The sequence below is a fragment of the Vulpes vulpes genome, chromosome 13 (genome assembly GCF_048418805.1).
Source record: "Vulpes vulpes isolate BD-2025 chromosome 13, VulVul3, whole genome shotgun sequence".
Lineage (NCBI taxonomy): Eukaryota > Metazoa > Chordata > Mammalia > Carnivora > Canidae > Vulpes > Vulpes vulpes.
In genome coordinates this window covers 93,413,393-93,431,305 of record NC_132792.1, presented here as the reverse complement: position 1 = coordinate 93,431,305, position 17,913 = coordinate 93,413,393, and the positions used below count along the sequence as shown (strand labels likewise).

The 17,913-nt window shown below is 34.0% G+C and overlaps 1 protein-coding gene across 7 annotated transcripts in view; it reads left to right on the top strand.

Annotated features, from left to right (window-relative positions):
* The window catches only part of ROCK1 (Rho associated coiled-coil containing protein kinase 1), a 143,094-nt gene that overhangs the window by 37,458 nt on the left and 87,723 nt on the right, over window positions 1-17,913 (top strand). For 4 of the 7 annotated variants that reach the window (XR_011996740.1, XM_026006549.2, XM_026006551.2 and 1 more), the window contains exon 2: window positions 516-597. The exons of the other annotated variants lie outside the window; for them this stretch is intronic. Coding sequence is in view for 3 of the 4 variants with exons in the window: in XM_026006549.2 (XP_025862334.1) it covers window positions 516-597 (82 nt within the window). In the remaining variant the exon portion in view is untranslated. The remainder of the gene's footprint in view (window positions 1-515; window positions 598-17,913) is intronic. 7 annotated transcript variants of the gene reach the window in all.

Genomic DNA, 17,913 nt, shown 5'->3' with positions numbered 1-17,913 from the left:
AAGAAAGAACCTTTCTGAAAACCCAGTGTGTTTTTGTAATTAAAAACGTATCATCTAAATGTAGAATTTATTTTATACTAAACATCACATTTTAGAAACTAACGGTTAGCTACTACCTTTTAAAATATTTATAGTCACAAATACAGGACATTTGTTTTTGCTGAGTGTCTGTAAAATAAGGATAAATGTAGTAGTCAGGCAGAAGGAAAGTAAAATTTCATGCCCTTAGGAGGGGAAGGGCATGAGTTGAAGTCATGTGTAGCCAAATTGTGGTGGTTTTGCTGCTTCTCAGACTGGGTGACTTAGAAGTTGAAAAATCTATATGAAATAAATAAAAACAAATTTTCTCTTTTCCTGGCACCCATGTAACCTTGTAGAAGGTGTTAAATGAATGCAAGAAATAGGAGAGGACAAATTAAATGTTAAAGCAATGTGTTTTATTCTTTACTCCTAAAAAAGGAAAGTGTTCATAGTATGATCCAAAAAACTAACTGTTTGTTTGTTTGTTTGTTTAGGATGGATTGGATGCTTTGGTATATGATTTGGATTTTCCTGCCTTAAGAAAAAACAAAAATATTGACAACTTTTTAAGCAGATGTAAGTAATTTTTTGTGGAGGTTAATGACAGACTGTATACTGAACAAAATCTTCACTTAGATCATTCAAGCCCCTCTTTTTTTTCTTCTTTCTACTCTTTGGTTATTTTATCCAAAAATCCTACATAAAATGAGCAGGAAATAGGAAAGAAACTTTATTAATTAGTTTATTAATTTGAGTGTCTAGCAGGAGAATGTTTTATAAAATATTTCGCAGAAAAGGAAATGAAAAATAAATGGCTAAAATAAGTATGTTAAATAATAATATACACACATGCACATTGAATTTCAGTAGTATTGTATTTATCTTCTATTTTTCTTTTGTAAATTATTATTTTGTAAGTTATTAGTTATTGTATTTTAATAACCTGCAGGTAAGAACAGATTGCATGTGAAAAGCCCACTATCCCTGAGATAATGAGAATTTTCTCCATAAAGGCTGGCTTATATTAAGGTTTTACGGATTTTCTTTTCTAAAACTTTTTATATTTTGATACTTAGATTTTATCACTTAATATTTGCTTAAAGAATTTATTAAGATAGTTTCAAACTTTTACTCTTTAAAAAATGATAATAAAATTTAGATCATAAAATCTTTCCCATTCCATTTCTTTATTTCCATTCCTCAATCCTTCATAGTGATACATTGGGTTGGGATGGTTTTAATGTTATCCTTCAATTTTGGTTACATATGTTTTGTTAGAAAAGTACTTTTTTAAGTAGTTAAATCTTTTTACTTTGTTGTATTTATCATTTTTACAGTTTGAAATCTTGCCTCAGAATTTTACCTGTCAATTTTTTTAAGTTTCTTTGCTTTTTATAAAAATATTTATTCAACCTAATTTTACTTTGGAATTGGTGCCAGAGCCTGAATTGGGAACTTTTTAACTATAAATTTTATTAGTTTCTCACATCTTACTGAAATTACAGGAAAATTTTATTACTGTTTATATGTTTACCAACCAACTTAAAAATAGAGCAAAAGAACTAAAAAGGTGGAGGGTCATGACCATTTCTTATTTGATGGGAGGCAAGGAGAGGCTATGTGATTTTGTAAAGCAGGCTAGCAAGTTTTGAAACACTTGCTTCTTAGTTTGTTACTCATTTTACTATGCAACATTACTGTTTTCATAATATGAATATGGCTTTATATACATTTTATAAATAGAAATATCAATAGCCACAATTAGAAATAAGTAAAATAAAATGAAAGTATACTATAAATAAATAAAGTAAACTTTTAACTGACAAACCTATATAGTTTAGTCTAGTTTTTAAATTGGTGCAAAGTACAGAGAGTAACATAACAAAATTTTAGTAAATTATATCTAGCATTATGTAAAAATTGTGACAAAGGAGGGTTTATACCAGGATTGCATTATAAAGTTAGTTCACGGTTCAAAAATCAACTAGTGTAATTTACCATATTAACATATTTAAAAAATCCATAATATCATCTCAGGAGATAAAAAAAAGCATTGATACAATTCAGTATCTATTTTTGACTAAAAAATATGTCTCTACCTACTAGGGATTGAACAAAACTTCCTGTAATAAAGAGAATCTACAAAAAACCTACAGTTAGATTGTATTTATTGTGTAGTACTAAATGCTTTCCCCCTAATATCGGGAAAAGGCAAGTCTGTCTTCTTTTATTACCACTTTCATCCATAATTGTCCTGGAAGTTCTAGATAGTACAGTAAGGTAAAATAAAGAAAAATTATATGGATTAAAAAGGAAGAAGTAAAATTTTTTTTATTCAGACAGCATGCTTTTGTATATACAGAAATCTCAAGATTTTTTTTTTTTTAATTTATGATAGTCACACACAGAGAGAGAGAGAGAGAGACAGGCAGAGACACAGACAGAGGGAGAAGCAGGCTCCATGCACTGGGAGCCCGACGTGGGATTCGATCCCGGGTCTCCAGGATCGCGCCCTGGGCCAAAGGCAGGCGCCAAACCGCTGCGCCACCCAGGGATCCCAGAAATCTCAAGATTATACCAGAAAAGCTTACAAGAACTAATTAAGTTCAACAAGAATGCAAATTAGAAGATTAATATGTAAATAGCAATTGTATCTCTCTATATTAGTAATAACCAATTTGAAGTTGATGTAACAAATATAGCATCACTTACAATAGAAGCAAAAACATGACAAATTTAGGAATAAATTTGACAAAATATGTATAAGACTTATATATTGAAAACTATATAATATTACTGAGAAATTACAGAAGACCTAAAAAAAAAGAATAAATATTCAGTGTTCATGGATTGGACAATTCAGTAATAAAATATTAAGAGTCCCTATATTAAATTATAAATGGAATCCATGTATTCTCAGAACCTAAGCAAGTTTATTTTTTGTATAAAGTGGCAATTCTAAAATTCATATAAAAATGTGGAGGATCTGTAATAGCCAAAGTAATTTTGGAAAGTAAGAGCAGAGCTGACAAACTAACACTATATGATTTTCAAGATCAAGACAGTATAATATTAATGAAAAAAGAAATATACATAAATGGAACAAAATAGAGAATTCAGAAATGGACCCATATGTACATGGTCAGCTTATTTTCAACAAAGGTAACATGGTAATTCAGAATTTGAACCTTACTTCGCACACTGTATACAAAAGGTGATTCAAAATTTTTCATAGACTAAGGAGCTACAATAGCACTTCTAGAAGAAAACACAGAAAATATTTTTGACTGGTTGGGCAAGACTTTCTTAGATGGGACACAGATAACACAAACCACTTTTAAGAGAAGATAGATTAGACTTCATCAAATCTGAAACTTTTTCTTTTCAGAAAGTACTGCTAGGAAAATGAAAATGTGATTCATAGACTGAGAGAAAATAATTGCGAAACATGTGAAAGGGAAAAGAATAGTCTTTTCAACAAATGGTGCTCAGACAATTGGATATTCATATATGAAGGACTGAAGTTGAATCCCTACCTTACACCATATACAAAATTAATTAAGAATGGAAGGACCAAACTATAAAACTCCTAGAAGAAAATGTTGGCATAAATCTTCGTGATCTCAAAATTAGCCACTTTCTTAAATATAATACCTAAAGAACAAGCAACAAAAGAAAAATAAAATGAACATCAAAATTAAAAACTTTTATGCTTCAAAGGACACTATTGAGAGTGAATGGGAGAAAATGCTAGCGTATTCATATACCTGATAAAGAATTGGTATCTAAAATATAAAGTCTTACAAGTCAACAATAAAAAGCTAACCCAATTTAAAAATGAACAAGTGATTTGAACATACGTTTCTCCAAAGAAGATGCACAGTTGGCCAATATGCAGCATGTGTAGTTGTCATTCAGTAGTTTCAAATTATGACCACAGTGAGATACAATTACACATTTTTATAATAACTAAATTTTTAAAAAACTAATAACATCAGATATATGTGAAACTGTGGAGCAACTGAACTCTGGCACATTGCTGGGTAGTTTGTAAAATGGTAAAGCACTCTGGAAAACAGTTTGGTATTTTCCTTATAAAGTTACACGTGCATTTACCTTATGACCCAGGAATCCCACTTCTGGGTATTTATCCAAGAGAAACAAAAAGCATGTGTCTACAACAAAGACCTCCATGAGAATGTTTAAGGTGGTTTTATTCGAAATTGCTGTAAACTGTAAGTTTACATGCCCATTAGTCAGTAAGTGGATAAACAAATTGTGATACATTTAATGGAAAACGTAACAGTAAAAAAGAGTAATTAACTGATAGGTGCAACAATATCAGTACATGTCAAAAGCACTGTAGTTAGTGGAAAAAGCCAGGCACAAAAGGCTATATACTGTATGATTCAGTTTATATGATGTAACATTTCCCTTCAGCTAAATTATGTTTATGTTAATACTTCACACAGAATAATAGATCTTCATAGAATGATAGGATTTTTTTTATTCTGCTTAAGTTATATGAAAACATATAGCTTTCATTAGTAAGTATATGAAAGTTTTTTTTACTGAAGGTGAATGCTTGCTTCAAATTGCTTTTTGCAGACAGATAGATGTAGTGATCTAAGGGATATACCTGGAATATGGGATAAAATCTTTCTCTTTAGTAATGCAGCTGAACTCTCCCTCGAGTATAACATCTTTAAAATATAGCAGTTTGGGGGCACCTGGATGACTCAGTGGTTGAGCATCTGCCTTTGGCTCAGGATGTGATCCTGGAGTTCTGGGATCGAATACTGCATCGGGCTTCTGCATGGACTGCTCCTCCTTCTGCCTGTGTCTCTGCTTCTTTCTGTGTCTCTCATGAATAAATAAATAAAACCTTAAAAAAAAAAAGTATAGCAATTTGAAGTATTTTGAACTTTAGGCCTAACAATATTACAAGTTGTTAATTTTCATCTCATGTTGAAGAATGTTTACAGATTGAAAGAGAAATGAGAATCTGTGACCATTTAACTGAATAACTAGTTAAGTATAAAGATTTGCTTTTCTGGACTCTGATGTATGATGCCTGAATAATTAGGACTACAAAGGAAATGTTTATCATCCTAATATAACTAGTAAAGATTTTAAGGTGAATTTTAAGTAGGCATTAGAGATCCAGATAAAATGGTGGGAGTTAGTCACATTTTAGAAGACATGTTTGGGGGAGTACATTGGAAGGAGGAGAAATGGAAAATTTGGGAACAGTGATTATGACTGTGTATGTTTATAAACTGTTATCAGTGTCACTGAGATTTTGGGTACAAGAGTCATAATATTATGTAAGTAAAAAAGCAAACTTACTAAACAAATCTAACCAGTCTAAAAGAAGATAATGGAGGGAAGAGCATTGTGTGAAAAATTCCATAAACTTGAGAGTAAATATATGGTAGAGAGCATTTGTTTGGATAACAAACAAACCCAGAAATGATATTTTATGGTAGCGTACTATAGCATTCCTTAGAGATTACAAAGGTGTCATATTAGGTTTGGGAGTGATGGTCTAGCAGCTGTGTACTTATAAAAGCATACAGAACAGTTGACAAACTCTTTATTTGCTTTGCCAGTAATTTATTTATTAAGAAAATTGGAGTAATGGCTGTTCTGAGTTTAATTGTAACCAAAAAGCCTGAACTGGTTAGCATTTGGGATATGACAGAGACCTTGAGACAAAGCATTCAGTTCATTTTAGACAAAGTTTTCTCAAAAGTGGCACTGTTGACATTTTGAGTCGGATAACTCTGTTGTGAGGAGGGACTGTCCTTTGCATTGTAGTATATTTAGTAGCATCCCTGGCCTCTACCTTTTAGATGCCAATACCATACTCTTCTCCATCCCTCAGTTGTGGCAACCAAAAATGTCTCAAGAATGCCAAATGTCCTCTGGGCATCAAAATTGCTCTCAGTTGAGAATTATTGCCTAAGACTATATTAATGAGGAAAGAAATGCTGGGCAGAGTCAGGTATGTGCTCCAAGCTTAGGAAATTTAATCAAATTTATTGAAAAGATAAATTCTATTAGTGATTCCAGGTGAAGGATGGATTTCAAAAAGGGGTAAATATAAGAAAGTTTTATTAGCTCAAGAAACCGGGGTAATTCCACAGAAATTCTTAGCCCAGATTGGAAAGGATATGAACAACCATATCAAGTATGAGTACATATCCAGAGATAAATGTGAAAGAATAGCATAAATCTATAAAAATTCAGTTAGGCCAAAAGGCTGTGTGATGAGCCAAGATTTGTGAAAAGTTCTTAAGACAACAAAAGTAATTTCCCCCACTCATCCTTCTCTGTTTAAAGTAATGGGTTGAAGATGTATGAGAAAGTGATACATTTACTACATAATACCATTTATCTATCTATCTATCTATCTATCTATCTATCTATCTATCTATCTATCTATCTATATCAGCACGAATTGGGGGTGGAGGGCATGGAGAGGGGCAGAAGAGAGGGAGAATTTCATCCAGGCTCCACACTCATTATGGATCCCAAAGTGGGGCTCAATTCCTCAACTCTATGATCATGACCAGAGTGGAAACCAAGAATTGGACACCTAACTGACTGAGCCACCCAGGCACCTCTGAGAGACCATTTATTCTTGAAAAACTTTTTGAATGTCTAGTCAATAAAGACATGAAGAATAAGACAGTGTTTTTTCTTTTCTTTTCTTTTCTTTTCTTTTCTTTTCTTTTCTTTTCTTTTCTTTTCTTTTCTTTTCTTTATTCAGGAGAGATACAGAGAGAGAGGCAGAAACATAGGCAGAGGGAGAAGCAGGCTCCCTCTGGGGAGCCTAATGCAGGACTTGATCCTAGGACCCTGGGATCATGACCAGAGCTGAAGGCAGATGCTCAAACACTGAGCCACCCAGGTACCCTGACAGTGTTTTTCTTTAAAACTGTAGATCTTAACATCTTATGAAGGGAAATACAGGAGCAAACAGTAACTTTTACATATATATACTTTTATAATTGAACTTTTAGAGAATGTAATGATACACAGATCTTGAGGTAGTAAAAAAAAGGCTTATGAAGGAAAATAATATTTGAATTGAGTCTTAAAGGACCAGGCTAGGGGATCCCTGGGTGGCTCAGCAGTTTAGCACCTGCCTTTGGCCCAGGGCGTGATCCTGGAGTCCTGGGATCAAGTACCGCATTGGGCTCCCTGCATGGAGCCTGCTTCTCCCTCTGCCTATGTCTCTGCCTCTCCCTCTCTGTCTGTGTCTTTCATTAATAAATAAATAAAATCTTAAAAAAAAAAAAGGACCAGGCTAGTTTTTTTTTTTTTTAAAGATTTATGCATTTTAGAGTACACACATGAATGGGGGGAGGGGCAGAGGGAGAGAATCTTCAAGACTGCTGAGCCCAGAGTCCCACTTGGGGCTCAGTCCCATAACCCATGAGATCAGGAGCCGAGCCAAACCAAGAGCCTGCCACCCAACCAACTGAGCCTCCTGGGTACCCCCAGCTTAGATGTCTTAATTAAGGAAGAATGATTCAGACAGAGAAGGAATAGCATTTGTTAAGTCAGAGAGCCATCTAAAAGTATGGTAGCTGAATAAACAGGAATTTTGTATAAGTTGAACTTGGTTGTTGATGAGTGGGAAGGGGTAAGGAGGACAAGTGGCAGAAAAGACCAAAATAGTATGTTGGGGCTTTTGGATTAATGAATGGGATGAAAAAGAACTACTTAATAAAAATAAGACTTTTGTTTTCATTTTTCTCATTTTTAAAAACTTAAAGGAATTGAAGTTCAAGGGAAAAGATAAAATTTGAGCTCTTCAAATTATTTTACATTCCCAGATCTAGGCAGATTATACCTAGAATATTGAATGAACATGCTGATTGATGTGTTGAGGATCTTTAGGAAACCTTTGGAGAATAGTGGAGCTGCCAGAAAATTAAAGATAAGCAAATGATCTTATAAACTGAAGACAAGACCCAAGAATGTAGATTTTGGTCGGCAGCAGTCTTTAGACAGAGGCTTGAACTTTGTTTTCTGTTACAACTATTCTTGTTCAGGTTTCATCTTCTCACTTGACTGATCTCAGTAAGTCTTCTATCTAGTCTCAGTTTATCTGCTTTTCCTTGTACAGTTAGTACATTGCTGCCAGAGGATTCTTTTTTTTTTTTTTCCAAAGATTTTATTTATTTGTTCATGAGAGACACACAGAGAGAGGCAGAGACATAGGCAGAGGGAGAATCAGGCTCCATGCAGGGAGCCCGACCTGGGACTCGATCCCGGGACTCCAGGATCACGCCCTGGGCCAAAGGCAGATCTCAACCTCAGCCCCTCAACTCTGAGCCACCCAGGCATCCTGAGGATTCTTTTTTTTAACTGCAAATTGCTTAAGTCAAATCTCACTCCCAACTTTTCATACAGTCTGCTGTATGACCTTTCAACTTACATTCTTATATGTACTGCTACTCTTTTGTTTCCTTATACCTCCGCCATATGACTTACTCTTTCTTGATAGAAAGTGCTTTGATACCTTCTCCACAATACTTTTAGGAGTTTCCCTCTTTCTAAAATTCCTTCTAACCCCATCTAATTTAAAGGAATCACCTTTCAATTTCAAATAAGCATTTACTTTAGTTTCCTAGCCCCTTGAGCTAAGTCAGATATACTACCGCTGGGTATGTACTTTCATGACATCTTGTGCACTGACCATAGTTATTTATTTGTGTGATTATTTGATTGGTATCCATTCCTTTTCTCCTTCCTCCCTTATCACTAGAATGGAAGTGTCATGAGACCAGGGGCACTTGTATTTGTATTGCAAAACCTGGCTAAATATTAGGTACACATTAAATATTTGTTAAATATATTAGAGGTTAGATGCTGACTTGTTTGGGATGTAACGATGATCTACAAAGTATTCTTTTGTTAGTAGAGTTTGGATATGATCATTGTCATTTTAAATTGTTTTTTATTACCACATATTTTAGATGAATTGATGTAACACATATCTGTGTATCCATGATCACAGTTAAATTAGTAGTTAACATTTTGCTGTATTTGCTCCTGGTCTTTTGTTCAAAATAAGCTGTTAAGTTACAACTTAGGCCTTGGGCCTTATATCTTCTTCTTGCAGATGTAATTGCTAGCCTAGAGTTGATGATATTTGGTTATTGTTAAACTGTCTTGGAATAGTGATTTCTAAAAAGATAGCCGCCATGTAAAATAATCAAATCAAGAACAAGCATACAGATAAATCAACGAATACGCTGCACTTGAAAGAACAAAATAATTTTGGTTGAGATAGAAAGTAAATTTCTTTCCGAAGTTCCTTTTATCATTTTAAAGGGCAAATCATTGTATCATCATAGTAAATCATTCTATTAAAAGATTACATTACTTTTATCATTGTAAAAGGGTTACATCTAAAGTTTTTGTTTATTTTTCCAAGTAATTACATTTAGTAACCAATACAATACAATATTTTAATGTTTCATAAAATGGAATTTAACCTTTTCTCTAGTGGTTACTTTCTTAGTCTCCTTCCCAAAATGAGTTTTCATGAATTGCAAACATTTATTTAGATATTTATTTACTTGTAAAAAGACAGTAATGGTCATTAGAAAGTTTTTTCTTCTTTCCACTGTCTTGAAGTTTTAATATTTTGTTACTCTGGCAGGTTTCAAAACAAAATACTTCTCCGTACTTTTAAAATTTGTAAAATCATGGAACCTTATTACTTATTCAATGATTATTATGATTGTTGAATGTTACTGTTATCTTTAGCTATTCATTGGTTGGTGATTAAAATCAGTAATCAGTTATCTTGTGTTAAAAAATGTGAAGGAGAAATAAATTATTTTCACTTCAGCATATTCTGTTGATATCATCAAAGAATCCATTGTTCATCCAAGAAAGTAAAAGCAACTTGACTCTGTTTACCTCAGCTCCTTGTAGACTTACACAAAAAGTAGAAATTGCTCAATAGAAAAGAGAAAACTTTTTCTCACTTTAAGGTCATAAAAAAATAATAAATTAAGGTCATAATAATAATTCAAACAAAACATCACAAGATTTTATGTGATGTTTGTAGAAAAACCCTAATTTTAATGTTTGTGACCACTTTCTCCTAAGAGTATCTTATTACATACTGTAATATTGAAGATGAATATTACATTATCTCTAATAAAATTAAAAATAGTTGTCACCTACTTGGAATATAAAGTTTGATGTAGTTAGAGGTCTATACTTCTCAGGAATTCTGAGGAGCAACAATTCTGAAGACAGATTTTATGTACTACCTAAACATACTGTTCTACATTATAAAAGGATAAATTTCGGGTGCCTGGGTGGCACAGTTGAGTCTGACTCTTGGTTTCAGCTCAGCTCACAATCTAGGGTCATGTAATCAATCCCTGTGTTGGGCTTCACCCTCAGCAGAAGGTCAGGTTGAAGATTCTCTGCCTCTTCCCCTCCCCCGTCCTGTGGATGCTTGTGCATGTGCTCGCACTCTCTCTCTCACTCTTGCTCTCAAATAAAGAAATAACTCTTAAAAAAAAAAAAAAACCTTCACAGCTAAATATTTAAGGTACACATAGGAGTCTACATTAATGTGGGACATACTCGAGCCAGAAAGCACTGAAATGTAATAAGGTTTTGGCAAGTTTGATTTTTTTGCATATTAAGTATATAAATGGCTTGCATGGTTTGGTAACTAGCACCTAAACAGTGAATAGTATTTCTATTTCTAGGAGGTGGGGACAGGATTGTAACTGAAAATATATTGGGATTGGGATCCCTGGGTGGCGCAGCAGTTTAGCGCCTGCCTTTGGCCCAGGGCGCGATTCTGGAGACCCGGGATCGAGTCCCACGTCGGGCTCCCGGTGCATGGAGCCTGCTTCTCTCTCTACCTGTGTCTCTGCCTCTCTCTCTCTCTCACTGTGTGCCTATCATAAATTAAAAAAAATAAAGTTGTTTAAAAAAAAAAAAGAAAATATATTGGGATTAATTCTTGAACCGTACACTGAAGTATTAAAAAAATAGTACTTTCTTGAAGGACATGAAGATCATTAGATTATCAGAGAGTGTGAATAAGCATACTTTTTTGTTATATGAAAATTTGATTTAAGCTTAACATGACATGTCATTGGGTAGATTATTCAGTAATTTGTATTGGATGTCCATCTGAAGAGAAAATGATTTTCAAGTCTCCACTTCCTAACATACTAGAAATGTAAAGACATAAGGGACTAGATGAAATTATATAGTTTTCAAGTAGGGAATGTATTTTTTTTAAAGCAGGACTCTAGGACTAGTAACTGTAAAGGAAACAATGACAGATTTTTGCCTTTTCAAAACTATATATAAGGAAAGACAAATATATAAAGAACATTGGCAAACTCAAAAAAAATTACAATATATTTAATAAAATGATATTTCTAATGGGGAAGAGACCCTTCTAATAAGAAAAACACAATTTTTAAAAATAGCCAAAATAGCCAAATATGTAGTATAAAGGAGAAAAGATATAAATGACCATTGAATAGTTAATAGTTGAACAAATGCATTAATATTTTCAACAAATATAGATTAAAATAAGAAAAAGACATACCCTCCGCATCTGAATGAGAAAGATAAGAATCTCATGTAGAATTGGTGACTATTAAATGAAATGAAATATGGTAGAGCCATTTTGAAGGGCAGTTGGACAATGTATTTTATTATTTTTTTTAATTTATTTACTCATGAGAGACACACAGAGGGGCAGAGACATAGGCAGAGGGAGAAGCAGGCTCCCTGCAGAGAGCCTGATGCAAGACTCAATCCCAGGACCCCAGGATCATGACCTGAGCCAAAGGCGCTCAACCACTGAGCCACCCAGGTGCCCTGGACAGTGTATTTTAAAGCTAATAACATTCATGAGCTTAACCTAATCTTTTGCTTAAAGAAGTGTGTCCTGCAAAGCAGCTCTGAATGTATATAGGAATGTTCATCATAACAAATATATATTATTAGATCAAAAAGTTAGAACACAAATATAACTCAATAGGAGAAATTTGTCCACTGTCAACAGTGACTTCCATGAAAAGTAAGTTGCAAAATGTCTTTTTATGTCAATAAGTATAGATAATATATTTTTAAAAATGAATATATTCCATGTAATGTATCTTAATTAAAAAACTTTTTGTGGGGATCCCTGGGTAGCTCGGCGGTTTGGCACCTGCCTTTGGCCCAGGGAGCAATCCTGGAGTCCCAGGATCGAGTCCCGCGTCTGGCTCCCAGCATGGGACCTGCTTCTTGCTCTGCCTGTGTGTCTGCCTCTCTCTCTCTCTTTCTATGTCTATCATAAATAAATAAATAAATCTTTAAAAACAAAAACTTTCTGTAATGGTAGACACTTAGGTTCCTTCCAGTTTTCCACTAGTGTAAATGAGGTTGTGATGAATATTCTTATACATACAATTTGATGAATACTTGCTGCTTCTTTCTTTGGAGTGAATCCAGGAACTGCTGAGTCAAAAGTTGTATCCAGTTTACATTTTGATACATAGTACCAAATGCAGTTTTATACCAGAAGGTGGTATAAAAGTTGGAATTTTAAAATGAAGCCATAACATTGAATAAATTAATGCAATATGACCTAGGATATTACATAAGCTTGTTTGAAGTTATTACAAATAAAATGCCATTAAATTCAATTTTTTAAAAAGAAATGTTAAATATTCTCTTTATTTACTTTTAAAATAAGTTGCATTATAGTAAACTCATGGTAAATTTGCTAGGGATTCCTGTATGCCCTTTACCCAGTTTTCCCTAATGTTAACATCTTTTATAACATGGCACATTAACAGAACTAATGTATTAAAATTAACATATTACTGTTAACTCATTACAGGCTTTGTTCAGATAACAATTTTTCCACCAATCTCTTGGTTTTGATTCTAGAATCCACTGTAGGATACTGCATTGTTTTCAGTTGCCATTTCTCCTTGGTCTGTGATAGTTTCTCCATTTTTTGCTTATTTTTTTTAATGACCTTGACAGTTTTGAAGATTACTGATCAAGTACTTTGTAGAACGTCCCATAGTTTGTGTTTGATGTTAGACTGGGGTTATAGGTGATATCATGATTTATTAATGGTAATGTTAACTTTTATCACTTGGTTTATTAAAACAGTGTCTGCCAGGCTTCTTTCCTAGAAAGTTACTGTTTTCCCTCTCCATATCCTGTTGTTTGGAATCTGATCACTAACTAGTTCAGCCTACCTTATGAGGAGGGGATCAATAAACTCCACTTCTAGATTCAAAAGGTTGTATATACTGTCTTTCACACAGTAGAAGTAATATTTTATTTTGATAGTCTCATTTATTAGTTATTTCTGTTATGGATTATGCTTTTAGTGTTGTATATAAAAATCATTGCCGGGCAGCCCAGGTGGCTCAGTGGTTTAGCGCCTGCCTTCAGCCCAGGGCGTGATCCTGGAGATCCGGGATCGAGTCCCACATTGGGCTCCCTGCATGGAGCCTGCTTCTCCCTCTGCCTGTGTCTCTGCCTCTCTCGCTCTCGCTCTCGCTCTCGCTCTGTGTCTCTCATGAATAAATAAATAAATTTTTAAAAAATCATTGCCAAACCCAAGATTGATTTGTTAAATAACTTTGTTGAGGTATAACTTATAAAACTCACCAGTTTAACGTATACAGGTCATTGTGTTTTTTATGTGTATTTTTAGAGTTGTTCAACCATTAGCAGTCATTTTTAGAACATTTCATCACCTCATGAAGAAACCCCATATACATTAGCAGTCACTCCCATTTTTCCCTAAGTTCCCCAGCCCTAGGCAATGATTAATCTATTTTATATCAGTATAAATTTCCCACAAATAATGTACATAACCTATAGATGGAATTATATATGTGGTCTTTTATGACTGATTTTTTGAACTTAGTGTGATACATTCAAGGTTTATCTATGTTGTATCATGTATTTTTTAATTGCCAAATAATATTCCATTGTGTAGATACACCTAACACATTTTGTTTATCCATTCATCTGTTGATGAACATTTGAAATTTTTTAAAAGATTTTATTAATTTATTCATGAGAGACACAGAGAGAGAGGCAGAGACACAGGCAGAAGGAGAAGCAGGCTCCATGCAGGGAGCCTGATGTGGGACTCAATCCCGGAACTCCCAAGATCATGCCCTGGGCTGAAGGCAGGCGCTAAATTGCTGAGCCACCCAGGGATCCCCGATGAACATTTGTATTGTTTCTACTTTCTGGCTATCATGAATACTGCTATGAATATTTGTGTGCAAGTTTTTGTGTGGACATTTTCATTTCTCTTGGATAAATATCTAGAAATTGAATTGCTTGGTCATATGGTAATTCTGTGTTTAACATTTTGAGAAATCCAAGATTGATTTTTAAAAACACACTTCCACTATTTTGTAGTAAATAAAAGCGATGGCTTTTCTGTTGTTCCTGAGTAGGTAAGAGCTGCATGAAGTTGATTTGTCTCCATTTATAAAATCATTAAATGTTTTTAATGTTTCAGTAAGTATCACTGAGCGTGTATGTACATCAAGGACATATCCATGAATGAAATGTGGTCTCTAGCCTTACGGAAATGGGAATGTACTATATAATAGAAGAAACATAGTTATATAAACAATTTCAGTACAGATTGATAGGTGAAATAACGGAGAAATTGTGGTGCCTCAGAGGAGAGGGAGTTACTAATCTACTTGAGGGAATCAGCAGTGACTGAAGCAGAGATACAGGATTAGATCTTGTTTGATAGTAAATTGGTCAAATAACATGGGGCAAGTCATTTTAGGTTGATGATCAGTATCTGCAAAGGTATGGAGATTTGAAGCAATATGGTAATGTGAGCAACTGCAAGTAACTGGGCATTGGTAGAGTATGTTAGGGAGAGTATCTAGAAATAAAAGACTGGAGAACTGGACAGTAACAAGGTCTTTATGTTAAGAATTTGGATTCCTCCCCTTCCTTTATCTGTTTCTCAAACCGGATTACTCTGTGTGTGTGTGTATGTGTAGTTTGAATTTTATTTGAAGATTGGACATAAAATAATTTTTCATTAAAGCAGATTTTTATGGAATTGAATATTGTAGATTTTCTGATAAGTTTTATTATATAACTTCAGAGGTTTTTAGGGATACTTTGACTACTCTAAAAGTACAAGGTATAGTAGTTTCTTTAGGCAAACGGAGCAGTGTTTTAGTCAAACAGCGTATTGTACATAGCTTTTATTACCATATTTCATCCTAACATTAAAAAAAACTTACTTAACAATTGGGATGTGTCTTACAGTCTATAGTGGTACATAAAATTGTGGTGCACTTTATAATCTCGGATCTTAGATTAGGCAGATACATCTTTTTCTCATTAGAAATCAATAGTCCTAGAAAATTTGAAATCTGTAGATGTGAAGAATAAAATATCTGAAATTCTACTGCCCTTGGAAATTATTGCAAGTATTGTTTTGGTATGTTTCCTTCTAGCCTTTTTTTCTGTTCACGTGTACCAAATACATATTTGTGCACTTTATACTGTTTATTTAACATTATATGTTGAATATCATTCTATGTGATTATTCTTTAACAACACAATTTTAAATGTCGCCTAATACTCCATTATATGTATGTAAAATTATTCAATCTTTACATTGTAAAAAACATTTTATTGTTAAAAATCTTGGTTCCACATTATATATAACTTCTTTAGGATAAATTTCTAGAATTAGAATTTACTGGGTATGAAGTGTGACTTTTTTTTAAGATTCTAGAAATAAACAAACAAAACATTCTTTAAAAAATCATCCATTCAATTTCTAGAAAGTTAGATTGAAGAGTCTGTGTGTGATTGAAATCTTTTTGAATTGTTGGTAACCTTGAAACTATAAATTATCAGTCTTTCTGCCTATTTTGCTAATTTGTGATTAGAGACTGATTAGCTAGTTAGTGGCCTGTCAAAACTTATGGTGTCTATTTGTGACTCAATTTGCCTATTTCATTTTTTGCTTACTGTGCTGTGAAGTAATATCTCACTTCTCGGAATCTTAGCTTTCTGTCAGCATCACTTGGCTCAACAAAATAATCAGAAGTTAGTAAAAGTATCTAATGGTTACATAATCCTATTTATTGGTTTTAGGATTAATGGGGACTTACCAAATGTATAATTTTGCATGAAATAAATTCTGTAAATAACAAATAAATTAATAATATGGGAAAAACATAGAATGCTCTAAGAAGGATTAGAAGTTTTGAGAATTTTGCAGTTTTAGATAAGGTGACTAGCTTGGGACTCACTATAAAATGACATTTGAGAAAATTATTGAAATACTTGAATTAGTCAAGCAGATGTTTGAGGGAGGGGAATGTTATACAGAGGAACAGCCAGTGTGAAGAGTCTGGGAGGAATATACCTGGTGTGTGTGAGAGGCAGCAAGGAAGAAGCCATTGTGGCTGGATAGGATTGAGCAAGAAGGAGAATAGTAGGATGATGTCAGAGAAGTAAGGAAATAGGCTAGGTCATGTAGAGTCTTGTACGCCATTATAAGATCTTTGACTTTTGATCCGGCTTAGATGGCAAGACATTAGAGAGTTTTGAGCAGAGGAGTGACATGCTCTGACTTGTATTTTTAAGAATACCACCTAGGGTTAAGAATAAACTATGGAGAGTCAAGGATAAACATAGGGAAATCAGTAATGAACTGATTGTAATAATCTGAAGGAGAGGTGACAATGGCTTGGTCCAGCATGTTAGCAGTATAAAGAGTGAAAGTTATTAGATTGGAGATAATATTTCAAAGGTAGAGCAATCATGTTTTCCTGAATGACAGGATGTGGTGTGTAAGGAACAAAAGGAGTCAAGAATGCTCCCTAGGTTTTAGAAAAATTGAACTGTCAACAGAAATATGGAATTCATAGAAGTTTTGGGTAAAAACATGTCTTCGATTTCATACACATTAAATTTGAGAGATCTGTTACCCAAGTAGATATATTTTGTTTTGTGGGTTTTTTTTGTGGGTTTTTTTTGTGTGTGTGTTTTTTATTTTTTTTTAATTTTTTAAAATTTTTTATTTATTTTATTTTATTTTTTAATTTATGATAGTCACAGAGAGAGAGAGAGAGAGAGAGAGAGAGAGGCAGAGACATAGGCAGAGGGAGAAGCAGGATCCATGCACCGGGACCCCGATGTGGGATTTGATCCCGGGTCTCCAGGATCACGCCCTGGGCCAAAGGCAGGCGCCAAACCGCTGCACGACCCAGGGATCCCCTTTTTTGTGTTTTTTAAAAAGATTTTATTTATTGATTCATGAGAGACACACAGAGAGGCAGAGACATAGGGAGAGAGAGAAGCAGCCTCCCTATGGGGAACCCGATGTGGGACTCGATTCCAGGACTGTGGGATTACGCCCTGAGCCGAAGGCAGAAGCTCAACTCCTGAGCCATCCAGGGGTCCCTCAAGTATATATATTTTGTAAACAATTGAATATATAAAGCTGAAACTTAAGGGACTAACCATAAAAATTTATTGACATGTAGATGGCTTTTAAAGCCCACCAAAGAAATAAAAATAAACAGAAAAGAAAACAATATGAAAGATTAAACCTCAAGATGTTCAGTGTTAAGAACTCTGGGAGAGGAGGAAGAGCCAGCAAAGGCAACTGAGAAGTAACTATTAAGGTTTTAAAAATACCCTTAGCATTGTTGGAAGAAGCATGTGGAAGTCAAGTAAAGAAATTAAACTAGCAGAGAGAGACCAGACTGTCAAAAGCTGCTGATATGTCAAGATAAGAACTGAGAATTTGTTACTGGATTTAGCAACATGGTAATCCATGACTTTGACAAGCAGCTTTGATAG